Consider the following 16,546-nt stretch of genomic DNA (forward strand, 5'->3'; position numbering starts at 1 on the left):
TCATGGGCTAGGAGTGAACAAATTAAAAAGTTTTTTCTTCCTGGAAAGAGAAAACTAAATAAATGATGCAGGTAGTAAATCAGTGTAGTCAGGATGACAGGAATTGGTGGTCAATTTAATCTAATAGTTCTTGCAAACCCTTTCTCTAAATAATGCAATTCCAACTATGAGCATTGTGTTGGGGAGGAGAATTAAGGAATAATTGTTACTTAATTCTATTAGACTGAACAATTTTTTTACATATTTTATGCTGTAATTAGCAGGCATTTTTTTTTCCAAAATTCCCCAGAAACACTTAAATGATCCTTTACAAATCCTATAATATTGAAGCAACAATTATGTTCTTAAAACTACAAAGCCGCAATATGTCTTAGGTATTTTTTTTAATTTTTAAGACTTTTATCTATAAAGGTGAAATGTCTTGCTATAGAAAACTGAAAAACACAAAATAGTTCAAAAGGCAAAATTACTCAAATGCCCACAATGCAAAGATTACTACTGCTAATATTTTGGTGTACTCAAGTCTAATCTTTTTTTTTTGCTATTAATAAACATTTTTATATACTTGTAACTACACAGCATACACAAAGTGAAAATATTTTAGAAATACATGTCTTAATATAAAATACCATACTTATGCTGAAGATGTGGAAATACAAAGAAATGTGAAAGAAAAGATTTAAATGGCCCAAAATTTCACCATCAAATGGTAACCAAAGAATACTATGCTTGTGCATTTTACAGGCTATTTCATCCCTTTGAATACTTTTTATTCTAATTTTCCAAGTGATCATGCTGACTTTAAATCTAGTTAAACACACTGTTCATAGCTTCCATACAGAAAAAAACAAAGAGATACTTGATATCAGATATGAATTCCACTGGATAGTTTATTAATCTTCCAATTTAGGAAACCTAATGGCTCAAGTAACTCAATTTTAGTTTTAAAGCTACACAGTTTTTCATTTAAGTTTTCATGCTATAACTTAAGGCAGTTAGGATGCTTTCCTTGTTTTGTTTTTTTTTTACGAATATGCTTTTGTAGATGAAAATATACTTTTTATATCAATTTTTCCAGGCCATTTTCAGATACATTAAGAAGTATAATAAAGTTTTACCCATTGTTCTAAGTTCTAGATTGGAATAGAATTGTAAAACACTTTGTTTGAATTGTTTATCAGATAAAGTAAGAAATTCCAAATGAAGTACAGATAAGAGTTATGTCGCAAGAACTGTATCATTAGAAACTGGGAAGGATCAGAAGCAGAGGAAGATCATTAATTGCAGGGAAAATTTATTCCTATCACGTGGATCCACGGATCACAATTCTTTTGGATTCCTACTGGATTCTATTTGATATCCAAACCACCTAAAGGAAGATTTATTAGTCTTTTTACACTACAATAACTCCATTATTTAGATCTTCGTTTTGTTTTATTTCTCAATTTCGGTAATCGTAAGTAATTGTTTACTAGAAGAGTTGATAGCTTTTGAATCCATAACTGATCTAGAATATCTTTCTTTTTTGCTGTATATATGCAAAACAACTTGCCTAGGCCAAGATTCTTAAGTCATAACATTTTCCTTAAAATATTGTGGATTTGATCCCATTGATTTTTGGCATTTCATCATGCAGGTGGGATGTATATAAGGCTTATCTAATTTTTATTCCTTTACGATTAAGTCTTTTTTTGTTTGTTTCAATAGTTTTAAAACATACTCAGGTACTTTTCGAGGACATATGACAACATTTTCATTTATTTCACCTGTAATGTAATGAAATATTTTAATTACATTTTTACCTCAGAGATACATGCAATTATCAGGTTGTATCTTGATTGTCCTCTAAATATATTCTGACTTCTATTATGATTTTTTTTTCTTTTCTGTAATATGCTGTGAACTTCTTATGTTTATACTTCATTTTGCCAGTTTATTTTTCAGATGCTTTTTCATTCTAGGCAAGGTTGAATCCAGATAGTCAATGGATTTTAGGAGAATTTCTTCCTAAGATCGAAAAATTAGCCCCAAGAAACTTCAGGCTTTTGTTTTATACTTTTTCTGATTTCAGGACTAAGAGCTCTACTGTCTCCTAACATCCATGTAAATCCTTGAGATGAAATCTAATTGACCTTCTCGTGAATGTGCACTAACCCACACCTACTCAATGTGAGCAGAGGAAAGGCATACTCCAAATGGCCTGAGGGGAAAGCACTTCATCAAAGCCCACCACCAGGGACTTCCCTAGTGGTCCAGTGGTTAAGACGCAGCACTTCCACTGCAGGGGGCATGCGTTCGATCCCTGGTCGGGGAACGAAGATCCTACATGCCACATGGCTAAAATCAAAACAAAACAAAACAAAAAGCCCACCACCATGTTGGAGAAGGTCAATCCTCACTATTCTTTTGTGGAGCATTTTTTACCAGAAGCAGGTAAGGATTCAGGGCATGCAAAACACATATACCATTTGTCTTATACGGTCTTGTTTTCTACAGAAAATATTAAACTGTTTTCCAGTGGTTTCTGTAAGAGAATTATTTCCAGAGATATAGTCTACCTCTGAGTCATCAGGGTGTTATTTCTTTTATTTTGTTTTTCAGTATTTATTACTGATCCCATTTTTCACCTTGCTTACTTATTTAGAAAGGAGATAAAGCTGTCAGATTCAATATCAATAAAGAAATGTGATTTTCTCTTTATTCTCATCCATAGTCTACTTAGCTGCTGGTTAAAATGCTTTTCAAGTCTAAGGGTGAGGTGAACAGACCCCTTCCTAGTATTTAGCCAACATTAATTAATTACTGCTCTGTTTTCCTGACATGAGGTAAATTCCTAAGCCAATTCCATGTCTTCTGATTCACCCAACTGATGGAGCACATGCAAACAGGTATCCCTGGCTCCATTCAGATGAACACAACTTTCAAAGTACAATGTATAACTACAGACCACTCTGCATTTTACCTTGAGGATTTCAGTGTTTCAATGTACATATGGATGTAGAAATAAAGGGGAGGGTGAGCAGAAGAATGTATTCTGTACTTCACAAAAGCACACACCTAAACCGTGGAGGGGCAACTGCCTATTTCCTTTGTCAGTAAATAATGTGCATCTCTGAAACAGGTTTACAGAATTGGCAATGGTTAACATATCTGCCCACATTCATTCCACTTGGATAAGGTGGTTGTTCTTAATAAAACAAATCAAGGATGGACCACTATTTCCTCTATATAGTTCCACAATTATTTTAACTAAATTCTAACATTTAGTTTTCCAATTATTTGAATTTTCAGTATGTTGAATTTTTTTCTGGACTTAGTAAGTTGAAAGAAGTTTTATCAGAGGTTGGTAGTTAGATTTATTTTAAAGTATTTTTTTTTTAACGTTGTACTTTTTTTTTTTTTTTTTTTTTTTTTTTTTTGCGGTACGCAGGCCTCTCACTGCTGCGGCCTCTCCCGTTGCGGAGCACAGGCTCCGGACGTGCAGGCCCAGCGGCCATAGCTCACGGGCCCAGCCGCTCCACGGCACGCGGGATCCTCCCAGACCGAGGCATCGGCAGGCGGACTCCCAACCACTGCGCCACCAGGGAAGCCCTTTAACACTGTACTTTTAAATGCAGTTTGTAGAATATATCAGCTTTCTCTCCTTCTTCTTTATCTCTCATTTACTATCTGGACAGACTAATTTTAAGCAGACTGGACTATTAAGTGTACAAGCTAAAATTGTATTTGCTCATTTTTAAATTTAATTAAGTTTTGCTTTAAAATAGTATGGTCTGTTTCTGCTCAGAAGGCAGAAAGCCTTAAGATGTGGCACCCACCCTAATGACGGAAAAGTCATATAACATTAAAATCATAAATATTTTTGCAAGCATAAAACCAAATTCCAAAGAGTGACAGTTTCCTCCAACAGTGGGATGAGACCATGTATTGTCTCACCTTTCTCAGAACAAGCCAAAAGTAGGTACCATAAATTCAAATAAAACAAACCAGCTAAATTTTTAATAAATGCTTAAAAGCTAAGTGTGTATCAGCATGTAAGGTTAGATAGAATAAGTGACCCACAAACACAAGTGGGGGTTTGCACTCACTCGCAAACTCTTTTCCATGGCCCACCACAAGATAGATTGGGTACAGGGCAGGAGACCAGAGAAATCCTCTTCATAGTGCAGGGATATAGGCAGTAATCAGCTAAGGCTGGGGTGCTCTGCAATTTTCTGGACCTGTATCTCACATAAAGCAAGAGCCATATAGAGAGAGAGGGAGGAAGTACTCCCATCCCTAAGGCTCAAGTAAAGGTCCACTGCTTCTGGAGAAGAGCTATGAGCAAAATCCACCCCATCTGGGGGAGGAGAAGGAGCTCTCTTAGGCCTAAGACCCTGCAAAGTAGACGTCTACTACTGGTTGGGGAGGGGCAGGGAACTCTCTTACACCCAAGAACCTCCACAAATATGAAGCAGAGTATGGATGCCATGGGAAGGCGTGGAAGAAAAGCTGAGAAAGCCCCACCCCAAATCCTAGGCACACCGGCTAGACAAGGAAAACAGAATCCCCCAACCTCTCATTGTCTCATTCTCACCCTTAGAGTAGAACCAAGCAATAAGCAAGAGCCATTTACTACATCGGGAGAGTTAAGAGAATGGAGAGAAACCCTTTCTGTGTCACAGGCATTCAGGAACTGCTGAAAGATAAAGCAATAGACCAGACACAGAGGTAACCCAGATATTGGAACCGTCACATAGGGACTTTGATAGAACTCTGATTAATATTTTACAGGATCTAGTAATAAGGCAGAAAACATGCCTGAAATGATGGAGAAACTCAGTAAAGTGGTAGAAACTGTAAGAACCAAATGGAAATGCAAGAATTTTTTTAAAAAGATATGAAGATGAAGAATTCCTTCAATGAGCTTATCAATAGGCTAACATAGACGAATCAGTGAACTTGAAAACAGGGCAGCAGAAATTATTCAAACTAAAACACAAAGAGGGAGGGACCTTCAACATGGCAGAGGAGTAAGATGTAGAGCTCACCTTCCTCCCCACAAATACATCAAAAATACATCTACATGTGGAACAACTCCTACAGAACACCTACTGAATGTTGGCAGAAGACCTCAGACTTCCCAAAAGGCAAGAAAATCCCCAGGTACCTGGGTAGGGCAAAAGAAAAAACAGAGACAAAAGAATAGGTATGGGACCTGCACCTCTGGGAGGGAGCTGTGAAGGAGGAAAAGTTTCCACCAACTAGGAAGGCCCTTTACTGGTGGAGATGGGGGATGGCGGGGGGGGTGAAGCTTTGGAGCCACAGAGGAGAGCACAGCAACAATGGTGCAGAGGGCAAAGCGGAGAGATTCCTTCACAGAGGATCGGTGCCGAGCAGCACTCACCAGCCTGAGAGGCTTGTCTGCTCACCCGCCAGGATGGGGGGGGGGCTGGGAACTGAGGCTCGGCTTCAGAGGTCAGACCCCACAGACAGGACTGGGGTTGGCTGTGTGAACAGAGCCTGAAGGGGGCTAGTGCGCCACAGATAGCTGGGAGGGAGTCTGGGAAAAAGTCTGAAACTCCCCAAGAGGCAAGGAACCATTGTTTCAGGGTGCGCGAGGAGGGGGTATTCAGAGCACCGCCTAAATGAGCTCCAGAGATGGGGGCAAGCTGCGGCTATCAGTGCGGACCCCAGAGACGGGCATGAGACACTAATAGGGCTGCTGCTGCTGCCACCAAGGAGCCTGTGTGCAAGCACAGTCACTCTCCACACCTCCCGTCCTGGGAGCCTGTGTAGCCTGCCACTGCCAGGGTCCTGTGATCCAGGGACATCTTCCCCGGGAGAACACAGAGAGTGCCTCAGGCTGGTGCAATGTCACGCTGGCATCTGCCACCACAGGCTCGCACCACATTCCATACCCCTCCCTCCCCCCGTCCAGAGTGAGCCAGAGCCCCCGAATCAGCTGCTGCTTTAACCCCGTCCTGTCTGGGCAGGGAACAGATGCCCTCAGGTGACCTACACACAGAGGTGGGGCCAAATCCAAAGCTGAGCCCCCGGGAGCTGTGAGAATAAAGAGAAAGGGAAATCTCTCCCAGCAGCCTCAGGAGCAGCGGATTAAATCTCCAGAGTCAGCTTGATGTACCCTGCATCTGTGGATTACCTGAATAGACAATGAATCATCCCAAAATTGAGGCAGTGGACTTTGTGAGCAAATGTAGACTTGGGGTTTCCTTTCTGCATCTAATTTGTTTCTGTTTTTATGTTTATCTTAGTTTAGTACTTAAAGCTTATTATAATTGGTAGATTTGTTTATTGATTTGGTTGCTCTCTTCCTCCTTTTTGTTATATAAATATATTTTATTTTCCCTTTTTGTGAGTGTGTATGTATATGCTTCTTTCTGTGATTAGGTCTGTATAGCTTTGCTTTTACCATTTGTCCCAGGGTTCGGTCTGTCCGTTTGTTTTTTTTTTTTAGTATAGTTTTTAGTGCTTGTTATCATTGGTGAATTTGTTTTTTGGTTTGGTTGCTCTCTTCTTTCTTTTTTTTATTACTTATTTTTTTATTTCTTAATAATATTTTTTATTTTAATAACTATTTTATTTTATTTCCTTCTTTCTTTTTTTTTTCCTCCCTTTTCATCTAAGTCATGTGGCTGACAGGGTCTTGGTGCTCTGGCCTGGGGTCAGGCCTGAGCCTCTGAGATAGGAGAGCCGGGTTCAGGACACTTGTCCACCAGAGACCTCCCGGCACCATGTAATATCATGTAATATCTCCCAGAGATCTCCATCTCAACACTTACACATAGCTCCACTCAATGACCAGCCACCTACAGTGCTGGACACCCTATGCCAAACAAAGAGCAAGACAGGAACAAAACACCACGCATTAGCAGGGAGGCTCCCTAAAATCATAATAAGTTCACAGACACCCCAAAACACACCACCAGATGCAGTCCCGCCACCAGAGAGACAATATCCAACCTCATCCACCAGAACACAGGCACCAATCCCCTCCACCAGGAAGCCTACACAACACACCGAACCAAACTTACCCACTGAGGGCAGACACCTAAAACAATGGGAACTACGAACATGCAGCTTGTGAAAAGGAGACCCCAAACACGGGAGGTTAAGCAAACTGAGAAGACAGAGAAACATGCAGCAGATGAAGGAGCAAGATAAAAAAATCCACCAGACCAAACAAAAGAAGAGGAAATAGGCAGTCTACCTGAAAAAGAATTCAGAGTAATGATAGTAAAGATGATACAAAATGTTGGAAATAGAATGGAGAAAATACAAGAAATGTTTAACAAGGAACTAGAAGAACTAAAGAGCAAACAAACAATGATAAACAATGCAATAAATGAAATTTAAAATTCTCGAGAAGCAATCAATACCAGAATAACTGAGACAGAAGAACAGATAAGTGACCCAGAAGACAAAATAGTAGAAATAACTACCACAGAGCAGAATAAACAAAAAAGAATGAAAAGAATTGAGGACAGTCCCAAAGACCTCTGGGACAACAGTAAACACACCAACATTTGATTAATAGGGGTCCCAGAAGAAGAAGACAAAAAAAAAAGGGACTGAGAAAATATTTGAAGAGATTATAGTTGAAAACTTCCCTAATATGGAAAGGAAATAGTAAGTCAAGCACAGGAAGGGCATTGAGTCCCATAAAGGATAAATCCAAGGAGAAACATGACAACACACATATTAATCAAACTATCAAAAATTAAATACAAAGAAAACATATTAAAAGCAGCAAGGGAAAAACAATAAATAACAAACAAGGGAATCCCCATAAGGTTAACAGCTGATGTTTCAGCAGAAACTCTGCAAGCCAGAAGGGACTGGCAGGACACATTTAAAGAGATGAAAAGGAAAAACCTACAACCAAGATTACTATACTCAGCAAGGATCTCATTCAGATTTGATGGAGAAATTAAAACCTTTACAGACAAGCAAAGGTAAGAGAATTCAACACCACCAAACCAGCTTTACAACAAATGCAAAAAGGAACTTCTCTAGGCAGGAAACACATAAGAAGGAAAAGACCTACAATAATAAACCCAAAACAATTAAGAAAATGGTAATAGGAACATACATATTGATAGCTACCTTAAATGTAAATGGATTAAACGCTCCAAGCAAAAGACAGAGACTGGCTGAATAGATACAAAAACAAGACCCATATATATGCTGTCTACAAGAGACCCACTTCATACCTAGGGACACATACAGACTGGAAGTGAGGGGAAGGAAAAAGATATTCCATGCAAATGGAAATCAAAAGAAAGCTGGAGTAGCAATTCTCATATCAGACAAAATATACTTTAAAATAAAGACTATTAGGAGAGACAAAGAAGGAAACTACATAATGATGAAGGGATCAATCCTAGAAGAAAATATAACAATTGTAAGTATTTATGCACCCAACATAGGAGCACCTCAATACATAAGGCAAATGCTAACAGCCATAAAAGGGGAAATCGACAGTAACACAATCATAGTAGGGGACTTTAACACCCCACTTTCACCAATGGACAGATCATCCAAAATGAAAATAAGGAAACATAAGCTTTAAATGATACATTAAACAAGATGGACTTAATTGATATTTATAGGACACTCCATCCAAAAACAACAGAATACACTTTTTTCTCAAGTGCTCATAGAACATTCTCCAGGATAGATCATATCTTGGGTCACAAATCAAGCCTTGGTAAATTTAAGAAAATGAAATCATATCAAGTATCTTTTCTGACCACAACACTATGAGACTAGATATCAATTACAGGTAAAAATCTGTAAAAAATACAAACACATGGAGGCTAAGTAACACGACTAAATGACCAAGAGATCACTGAAGAAATCAAAGAGGAAATCAAAAAATACCCAGAAACAAATGAAAATGAAAACATGATGACCCAAAACCTATGGGATGCAGCAAAAGCAGATCTAAGAGGGAAGTTTATAGCAATACAATCCTACCTCAAGAAACAAGAAACATCTCAAATAAACAACCTAAACTTACACCTAAATCAATTAGAGAAACAAGAACAAAAAAACCCCCAAAGTTAGCAGAAGGAAAGAAATCATAAAGATTAGATCAGAAATAAATGAAAAGAAATGAGGGCAATGATAGAAAAGATCAATAAAACTAAAAGCTGGTTCCTTCAGAAGATAAACAAAATTGATAAAGCATTAGCCAGACTCCTCAAGAAAAAAAGGGAAAAGACTCAAATCAATAGAAGTAGCAATGAAAAGGGCGAAGTAGCAACTGACACTGCAGAAATGCAAAGGACCATGAGAGATTATTACAAGCAACAATATGCTAATAAAATGGACAACCTGGAAGAAATGGACAAATTCTTAGAAAGGCACAACCTTCCGGTGACTCAACCAGGAAGAAATAGAAAATATAAACAGAACAATCACAAGCAATGAAATTGAAACTGTGATTAAAAAGCTTCCAACAGACACAAGCCCAGGACCAGATGGCTTCACAGGTGAATTCAATCAAACATTTAGAGAAGAGCTAACACCTAACCCTCTCAAACTCTTCAAAATACAGCAGAGGGAAGAACACTCCCAAACTCATTCTACAAGGTCACCATCACCCTGATACCAAAATCAGACAAAGATGTCACAAAAAAAGAAAACTACAGGCCAATGTCACTGATGAGCATGGATGCAAAAATCCTCAACAAAATGCTAGCAAACAGAATCCAACAGTACATTAAAAGGATCATACACCATGATCAAGTGGGGTTTATTCCAGGAATGCAAGGATTCTTCAATATACACAAATCAATCAATGTGATACACCATATTAACAAACTGAAAAATAAAAATCGTATGATCATCTCAATAGATGCAGAAAAAGCTTTCAACAAAATTCAACAGCCATTTAAGATAAAAACTTCCAGAAAATAGGCATAGAGGGAAGCTTTCTCAACATAATAAAGGCCATATATGACAAACCCACAGCCAACATCATTCTCAATGGTGAAAAACTGAAACCATTTCCACTAAGATCAGGAACAAGACAAGGTTGCCCACTCTCACCAGTATTTTGGAAGTTTTACAAACAGTAATCAGAGAAGAGAAAGAAATAAAAGGAATCCAGATTAGAAAAGAAGAAGTAAAATTTTCACTCTTTGCTGATGACATGATACTATACATAAAGAATCCTAAAGACTCTAACAGAAAACTGTTAGAGCTGACCAATGAATTTGGTAAACTAGCAGCATGCAAAATTAATGCACAGAAATCTTTTGCATTCCTATACACTAATGATGAAAACTCTGAAAGAGAAATTAAGGAAACACTCCCATGTATCAATGCAACAAAAAGAATAAAATACCTAGGAATAAACCTATGTAAGGAGACAAAAGACCTGTATGCAGAAAACTACAAGACACTGATGAAAGAAATTAAATACAATACAAACAGATGGAGAGATATACCATGTTCTTGGATTGGAAGTATCATCATTGTGAAAATGACTATACTCCCCAAAGCAATCTACAGATTCAGTGCAATCCCTATCAAACTACCAATGACACTTTTTACAGAACTAGAACAAAAAATTTCACAATTTGTATGAAAACACAAAAGACTCCGAATAGCCAAAGCAATCTTGAGAAAACGGAGCTGGAGGGATCAGGCTCCCTGACTTCAGACTATACTACAAAGTTACAGTAATCAACACAGTATGGTACTTGCACAAAATCAGATATATAGATCAATGGAACAGGATAGAAAGCCGAGAGATCAACCCACGCACATATGGTCACCTTATCTTTGATAAAGGAGGCAAGAATATACAATGGAGAAAAGACAGCCTCTTCAATAAGTGGTGCCAGGAAAACTGGATAGCTACATGTAAAAGAATGAAATTGGAACATTCCCTAACACCATACACAAAAATAAACTCAAAATGGATTAAAGACCTAAATTTAAGGCCAGACACCATAAAACTCTTAGAGGAAAACATAGGCAGAACACTCTATGACATAAATCACAGCAAGATCCTTTTTGACCCACCTTAGAGAAATGGAAATAAAAACAATAATAAACAAACGGGACCTAATGAAACTTAAAAGCTTTTGCACAGCAAAGGAAACCATAAACAAGATGAAAAGACAACCCTCAGAATGAGAGAAAATATTTGCAAACAAAGCAACAAAGGATTAATCTCCAAAATATACAAGCAGCTCATGCAGCTCAATATCAAAAAACAAACAACCCAATCCAAAAATGGGCTGAAGACCTAAATAGACATTTCTCCAATGGAGATATACAGATTGCCAACAAACACGTGAAAGGATGGTTAACATCACTAATCATTAGGGAAATGCAAATCAAAACTACAATGAGATATCACCTCACACCGGTCAGAATGTCCATCATCAAAAAATCTACAAACATAAATGCTGGAGAGTGTGTGAAGAAAAGAGAAGCCTCTTGCACTGTTGGTGGGAATGTAAATTGATACAGCTACTATGGAGAACAGTATGAAGGTTCCTTAAAAAACTAAAAATAGAACTACCAAACGAGCCAGCAGTCCCACTACTGGGCATATAGCCTGAGAAAACCATAATTTAAAAAGAGTCATGTACCACAATGTTCACTGCAGCTGTATTTATAATAGCCAGGACATGGAAGCAACCTAAGTGTCAATCGACAAATGAATGGATAAAGAAGATGTGGCACATATATACATACATGTGTATATATGTATCCCATATATACAATGGAATATTACTCAGCCATAAAAGGAAATGAAATTGAGTTATCTGTAGTGAGGTGGAAGGACCTAGAGACTGTTATACAGAGTGAAGTAAGTCAGAAAGAGGAAAACAAATATCGTATGATAATACATATATATGGAATCTAAAAAAAAATAGTTTTGAAGAACCTAGGGACAGGACAAGAATAAAGACACAGACGTAGAGAATGGACTTGAGTACACGGGGATTGAGAAGTGTAAGCTGGGACAAAGTGAGAGAGTGGCACGGAGATATATACACTACCAAATGTAAGACAGATAGCTAGTGGGAAGTAGCCACATAGCACAGGGGGATCAGCTCAGTGCTTTGTGTCCACCTAGAGGGGTGGGATAGGGTGGGTGGGAGGGAGGTGCAAGAGGGAGGGGATATGTATACATATAGCTGATTCACTTTGTGATACAGCAGAAACTAGCACAACATTGTAAAGCAACTATACTCCAATAAAGATGTTAAAAAATAAATAAATTAATTAAAACAATAAAAATAAAAAAAAAATAGTACTTTTAGCTGAAAAAAAACCCACAAAGTGATAAGAATGTTGGGGGAGGGGAGAGGAATAAGAACAAAGCATCCAAAAGCTATGAGAAAAAAAATTTTTAGTTGGAGTCCCAGAAAAGGTAAAGAAAAAACAGGGTATAAGAAATATTTGAATATATATTGCCTAAGAATATTCCAGAAATGAAAACAGCAACAACAAAATCCCCCCAAAAATGCAGATTAAAGATGCTCAAAGAACCACAAGAAGAATAAAAGGAAAATAAAAGTAATATACACTTATTGTAGAAAATCTAAGCAATTCACATATCCCAAAATAAGAAAAATCAACATACTCATAACCTTGTGAAACAAAATATGTAATTAATGAGTTGTAAAGCCTTACCAGTCTTCTCTATGCACTTATAAGGTTTTTAAATTTTTTTGATATAGTAAAATCAATTTTTAAATATCTTAGTGAACTCCTTGGAGGAAGTATCTTTTTTGTTTCTAAATCTTCGCCCTAAAAATTCTAACAGCCTCAGAAGCTTAGATTTTAGCATAAGGAGAAATTGGGAGGATAATCCTATTTCCACTGGTCTGGGCATTAGGCAACAATCAATGTTCTAGTATATTTGTTCAGTGTTAAAACTAAATATACAAAAACTTTTATAACTTCAGAATAGGTAATAGTATCTGATAATAATATCTATGCATATCAACCTTGCATTTTGAAATATATCTATATAATCTCATTACAAAATATTTCAAAGAACAATTCTAGGGTTTAAATTAGACCAGTGTTCTTAGCTAACAGTTCAAGGTGAAGACCGCTAAGGCAAAATTTTTAATACTTCATGGCTATTCCATCCTCTCCTCAATATAATTTTTTAAAATTTATAGTTATTCTATATATTTTTTCCTTTCTTCTTGGCTATAATAGTTATTCAGTTGAATTTAGAACTCTACTTTTCACAATATAATCTAGGTTTTGGAAAACTTAATAGAATGAAGAATGTTTATCTTGTACTTCACAGTGTCAGTTGAAACCAAATTGGCTTCAGTTTCCAAATCTTTTATCTCTAAAATATTTACAAGTACAATTCAAATTATAATCACCACTATTTTACTCTTTAGAGCCAGGCTGTCAGCCTAAAGAAAATAGATATTTTTAAATTTAGGAAAGCACCTTAAATTTGAACAATCTATCATCATATTTTAAAATAAAACCAGTGTATATAAAAAAGAATGCAGGGCTTCCCTGGTGGTGCAGTGGTTAAGAATCCACCTGCCAATGCAGGGGACACAGGGTTCGAGCCCTGGTCCGGGAATATCCCACATACCGCAGAGCAACTAAGCTGTGTGCCACAACTACTGAACCTGCACTCTAGAGCCTGTGAGCCACAACTACAGAGCCTGTGTGCCACAACTACTGAAGCCTGTGTGCCTAGAGCCCATGCTCCGCAACAAGAGAAGCCACCGCAATGAGAAGCCCGTCGACACAATTAGAGAAAGCCCGTGTGCAGCAACGAAGACCCAACATAGCCAAAAATAAATAAATTAAAAAAAAAGAATGCAGATAGATTTAAATAAATGTTAATGACAATCGAAAGAATATAAAAATTACTTTTAATGTATATTTCTAAATAATTTTTTAAATTAATAAAGTAAGCAATTATTGTCTTAGTAGACCTAAATGCTCCTTCATTTGGATGGTTAGTCTGAAACCTGAGAAGAAGCCATTGCTTCAGTAATCTGTATTTCTTCATAGTGATTAGTATACTCTCTTGCATATCACCCAAATATCTATTATATATAAATTAATTATACATACTTAATTATTAATACTTAATAACTATGGCTTTTTATGAAATTAAGTTGATACTAAATCACTATTTCATTGCTGCTAAAATAGTAGTGAAATTTTGTTGATGAACAGATATAAAGTAAAACTAAATTCAGAATTTATGAGTTTTAATAAATAAATGGGTAAATAGATGTTTACTAAATAAAAACATGCACCCATATATGGATATATGCATGTAAATTTGTATATGCATATATTTATTTGCATGATGTTTATTATATAGAGAGACATAGAAAAACTAAATTCTGAAATAATGGATTTTGGAGATTATGTGTATATATACACACACATCTCTGAATATTTAGAATATATACATATGATTATATATCAATATGTATTTTTACGACAAAACGTTTTTAGGTAAGAATTACATGCCAATAATCTTTTGGACACTAGATGTCACTAGAGTAAAGGAGAAACTAACAACCACAACTAAAGCTGTTCTAGAATAATTTCCAAAGGAGAATATGTAGCAGGGTTTTGTTTAAGATTTTGTATATTCCTTATTTTTAAAGGATTTAAAACTCAAATATTCAAATTCATACCTGGAAGAAATGTCACATGGACTTCGGTGGAAGTGATTATCTCCTCTGTTCTCTACCCCCAAGTCAAGGGAAAAATCAGATGTTAATTTTTGCCTATTCAATAAGACCTTGAAGAGAGTTAGGCTTGGTCTTAAAATTCAAGCCTACTGACATCATTGCAGGCAACTTGCCACTTTAAGAAGGGATCTGTGCTTTCCTCTCAAAGAGCAGGGTCTTGGAGCAAGAGTGGAAGCCGATGCAAGGTGATCTCGGTGAACTGCTTCTTGCTCTTAAGCATAATGGATCCTCAGACATCTCAAGGAGAACAGATCCCCCGAAGTCACTTTATCTCATACTTAGACTTAAAAATTCTAGGCGTGAGTACCCTAGGTATTGTTTCTTAGATTTTTTTTCTTTTGTTTTGATTACACTTCACTTTCAAGAAAAATCTGATGGGTTTTAAACTATTTACTTATATCCTTAAATCAGGATTATCTATGGGTGATACTGTAACCAAAGCTGTTACAGACAATAAAAATACTCACTTAAAAAGCTCATTTCTGTCGATGGCTCTGTTGGTTTGGGGGTCGATTGCATAGACAGTCAAGTCACACTTTGTGTAATCTTCTAGAGAAAAGGCATCGCCATGCCGGCGAGCTCCAACGTTCTCTACCACAACCTTGGCACCAGGAATTTGCTCCTGAACATAGCGATCCAAAATCCTGTAAATCAAACAAAGCACAAACATGACATTCTGACAGGCTCGCTGAGGAAAAAAATCACCTTCAACCTGGAATGACATTTAGTAAATGAAAAATGATGACAGCCTGGTTTTTGTTAATGGTTACTGAATATGAACTCTTGAAAAAAGTCCTCTATATATTTAGAGTGTTTAACTCCCAATGACGCTAGAAGCTGAATAAGGTAGAAAGAGGTCATCAACCATGTCATATTTAAGTCTGGACTTTTAAAATTTATACCATTTGAGCTTTCACATGGCTCATGAGAAATGCCAACTATGTTGTACAAATAAAACTGTCTATGCTTTATGGGAACCATGGGGTCTTAGAACTCTTGAGTTCATATGGTTGGTGTTATAAATTACACCTTCCACCAGATTTTGTGATATGTCAAGGTGCAACAGTAGGATACCTTTTTTTCCTAAGAGTGTAAAGACCCTTAGAGCATTATAACAGTGAGAATGTAGAGATATTTTGCTTTGTCAGGTTTAACAGGTTAAGATAAAAATATTGTATTCTGGGCTATCTTAATTTTGTAAAAAAACTATGACTTCTTATAACATAATTAATTAGTTGAAAGTAAGTATTTCTTCCTGGAAAGGCAGGAAGTTACTTCTTTCTCTATCAAAATAAAGTTCCAAACTAAGTATTTCAGAAAAACAGTAGATGCATCCCTTTTGTGTCACAAAGATGAATCACGTAGACTTTGAATAAAACCAAATTACACTTACCTTTTTTAAAAAGAATCATAACTTATACCTTGAATATTAACAAGTAGGATTTCATTTTATTTCAAGTTTATATTTTATTTCATCACTGGTTTCAATTTATTTTACAGCTATATACGCCTATTACAGAAAATGTTACTTTCCAAAGCTGTGCTATTGAAATGTCTGTGCTTTACTATCTGATAAAATTAGGTCATTTATGGTCATTCTCTGTTGATAACCTCTTCAACTTCAACCACATCTTTGTGTTAAGGATACCTGAACAAAATTGGCATGTGATTGGAAACATTTATAGCAATTCTATTTAGCATACAGCAGATAAGAAAAACTACACAACAAAACTTTCAATTCAATAATATATTTCATATGTCCCAGCTGGGCTTATATTTTTTAACAGATTTTCATTAGTTTGATATCAGCACCATACCTG

The 16,546-nt window shown here is 36.6% G+C and overlaps 1 protein-coding gene across 8 annotated transcripts in view; it reads right to left on the bottom strand.

The window, feature by feature from the left end:
* Positions 1-16,546, bottom strand: part of PCDH15 (protocadherin related 15) — a 714,536-nt gene that overhangs the window by 25,274 nt on the left and 672,716 nt on the right. For all 8 annotated transcript variants that reach the window (XM_065894178.1, XM_065894175.1, XM_065894174.1 and 5 more), the window contains one exon: positions 15,194-15,370. In XM_065894178.1, coding sequence (XP_065750250.1) covers positions 15,194-15,370 — 177 coding nt within the window. The remainder of the gene's footprint in view (positions 1-15,193; positions 15,371-16,546) is intronic.

Source organism: Phocoena phocoena, chromosome 16 (genome assembly GCF_963924675.1).
Source record: "Phocoena phocoena chromosome 16, mPhoPho1.1, whole genome shotgun sequence".
NCBI classification, from domain to species: domain Eukaryota; kingdom Metazoa; phylum Chordata; class Mammalia; order Artiodactyla; family Phocoenidae; genus Phocoena; species Phocoena phocoena.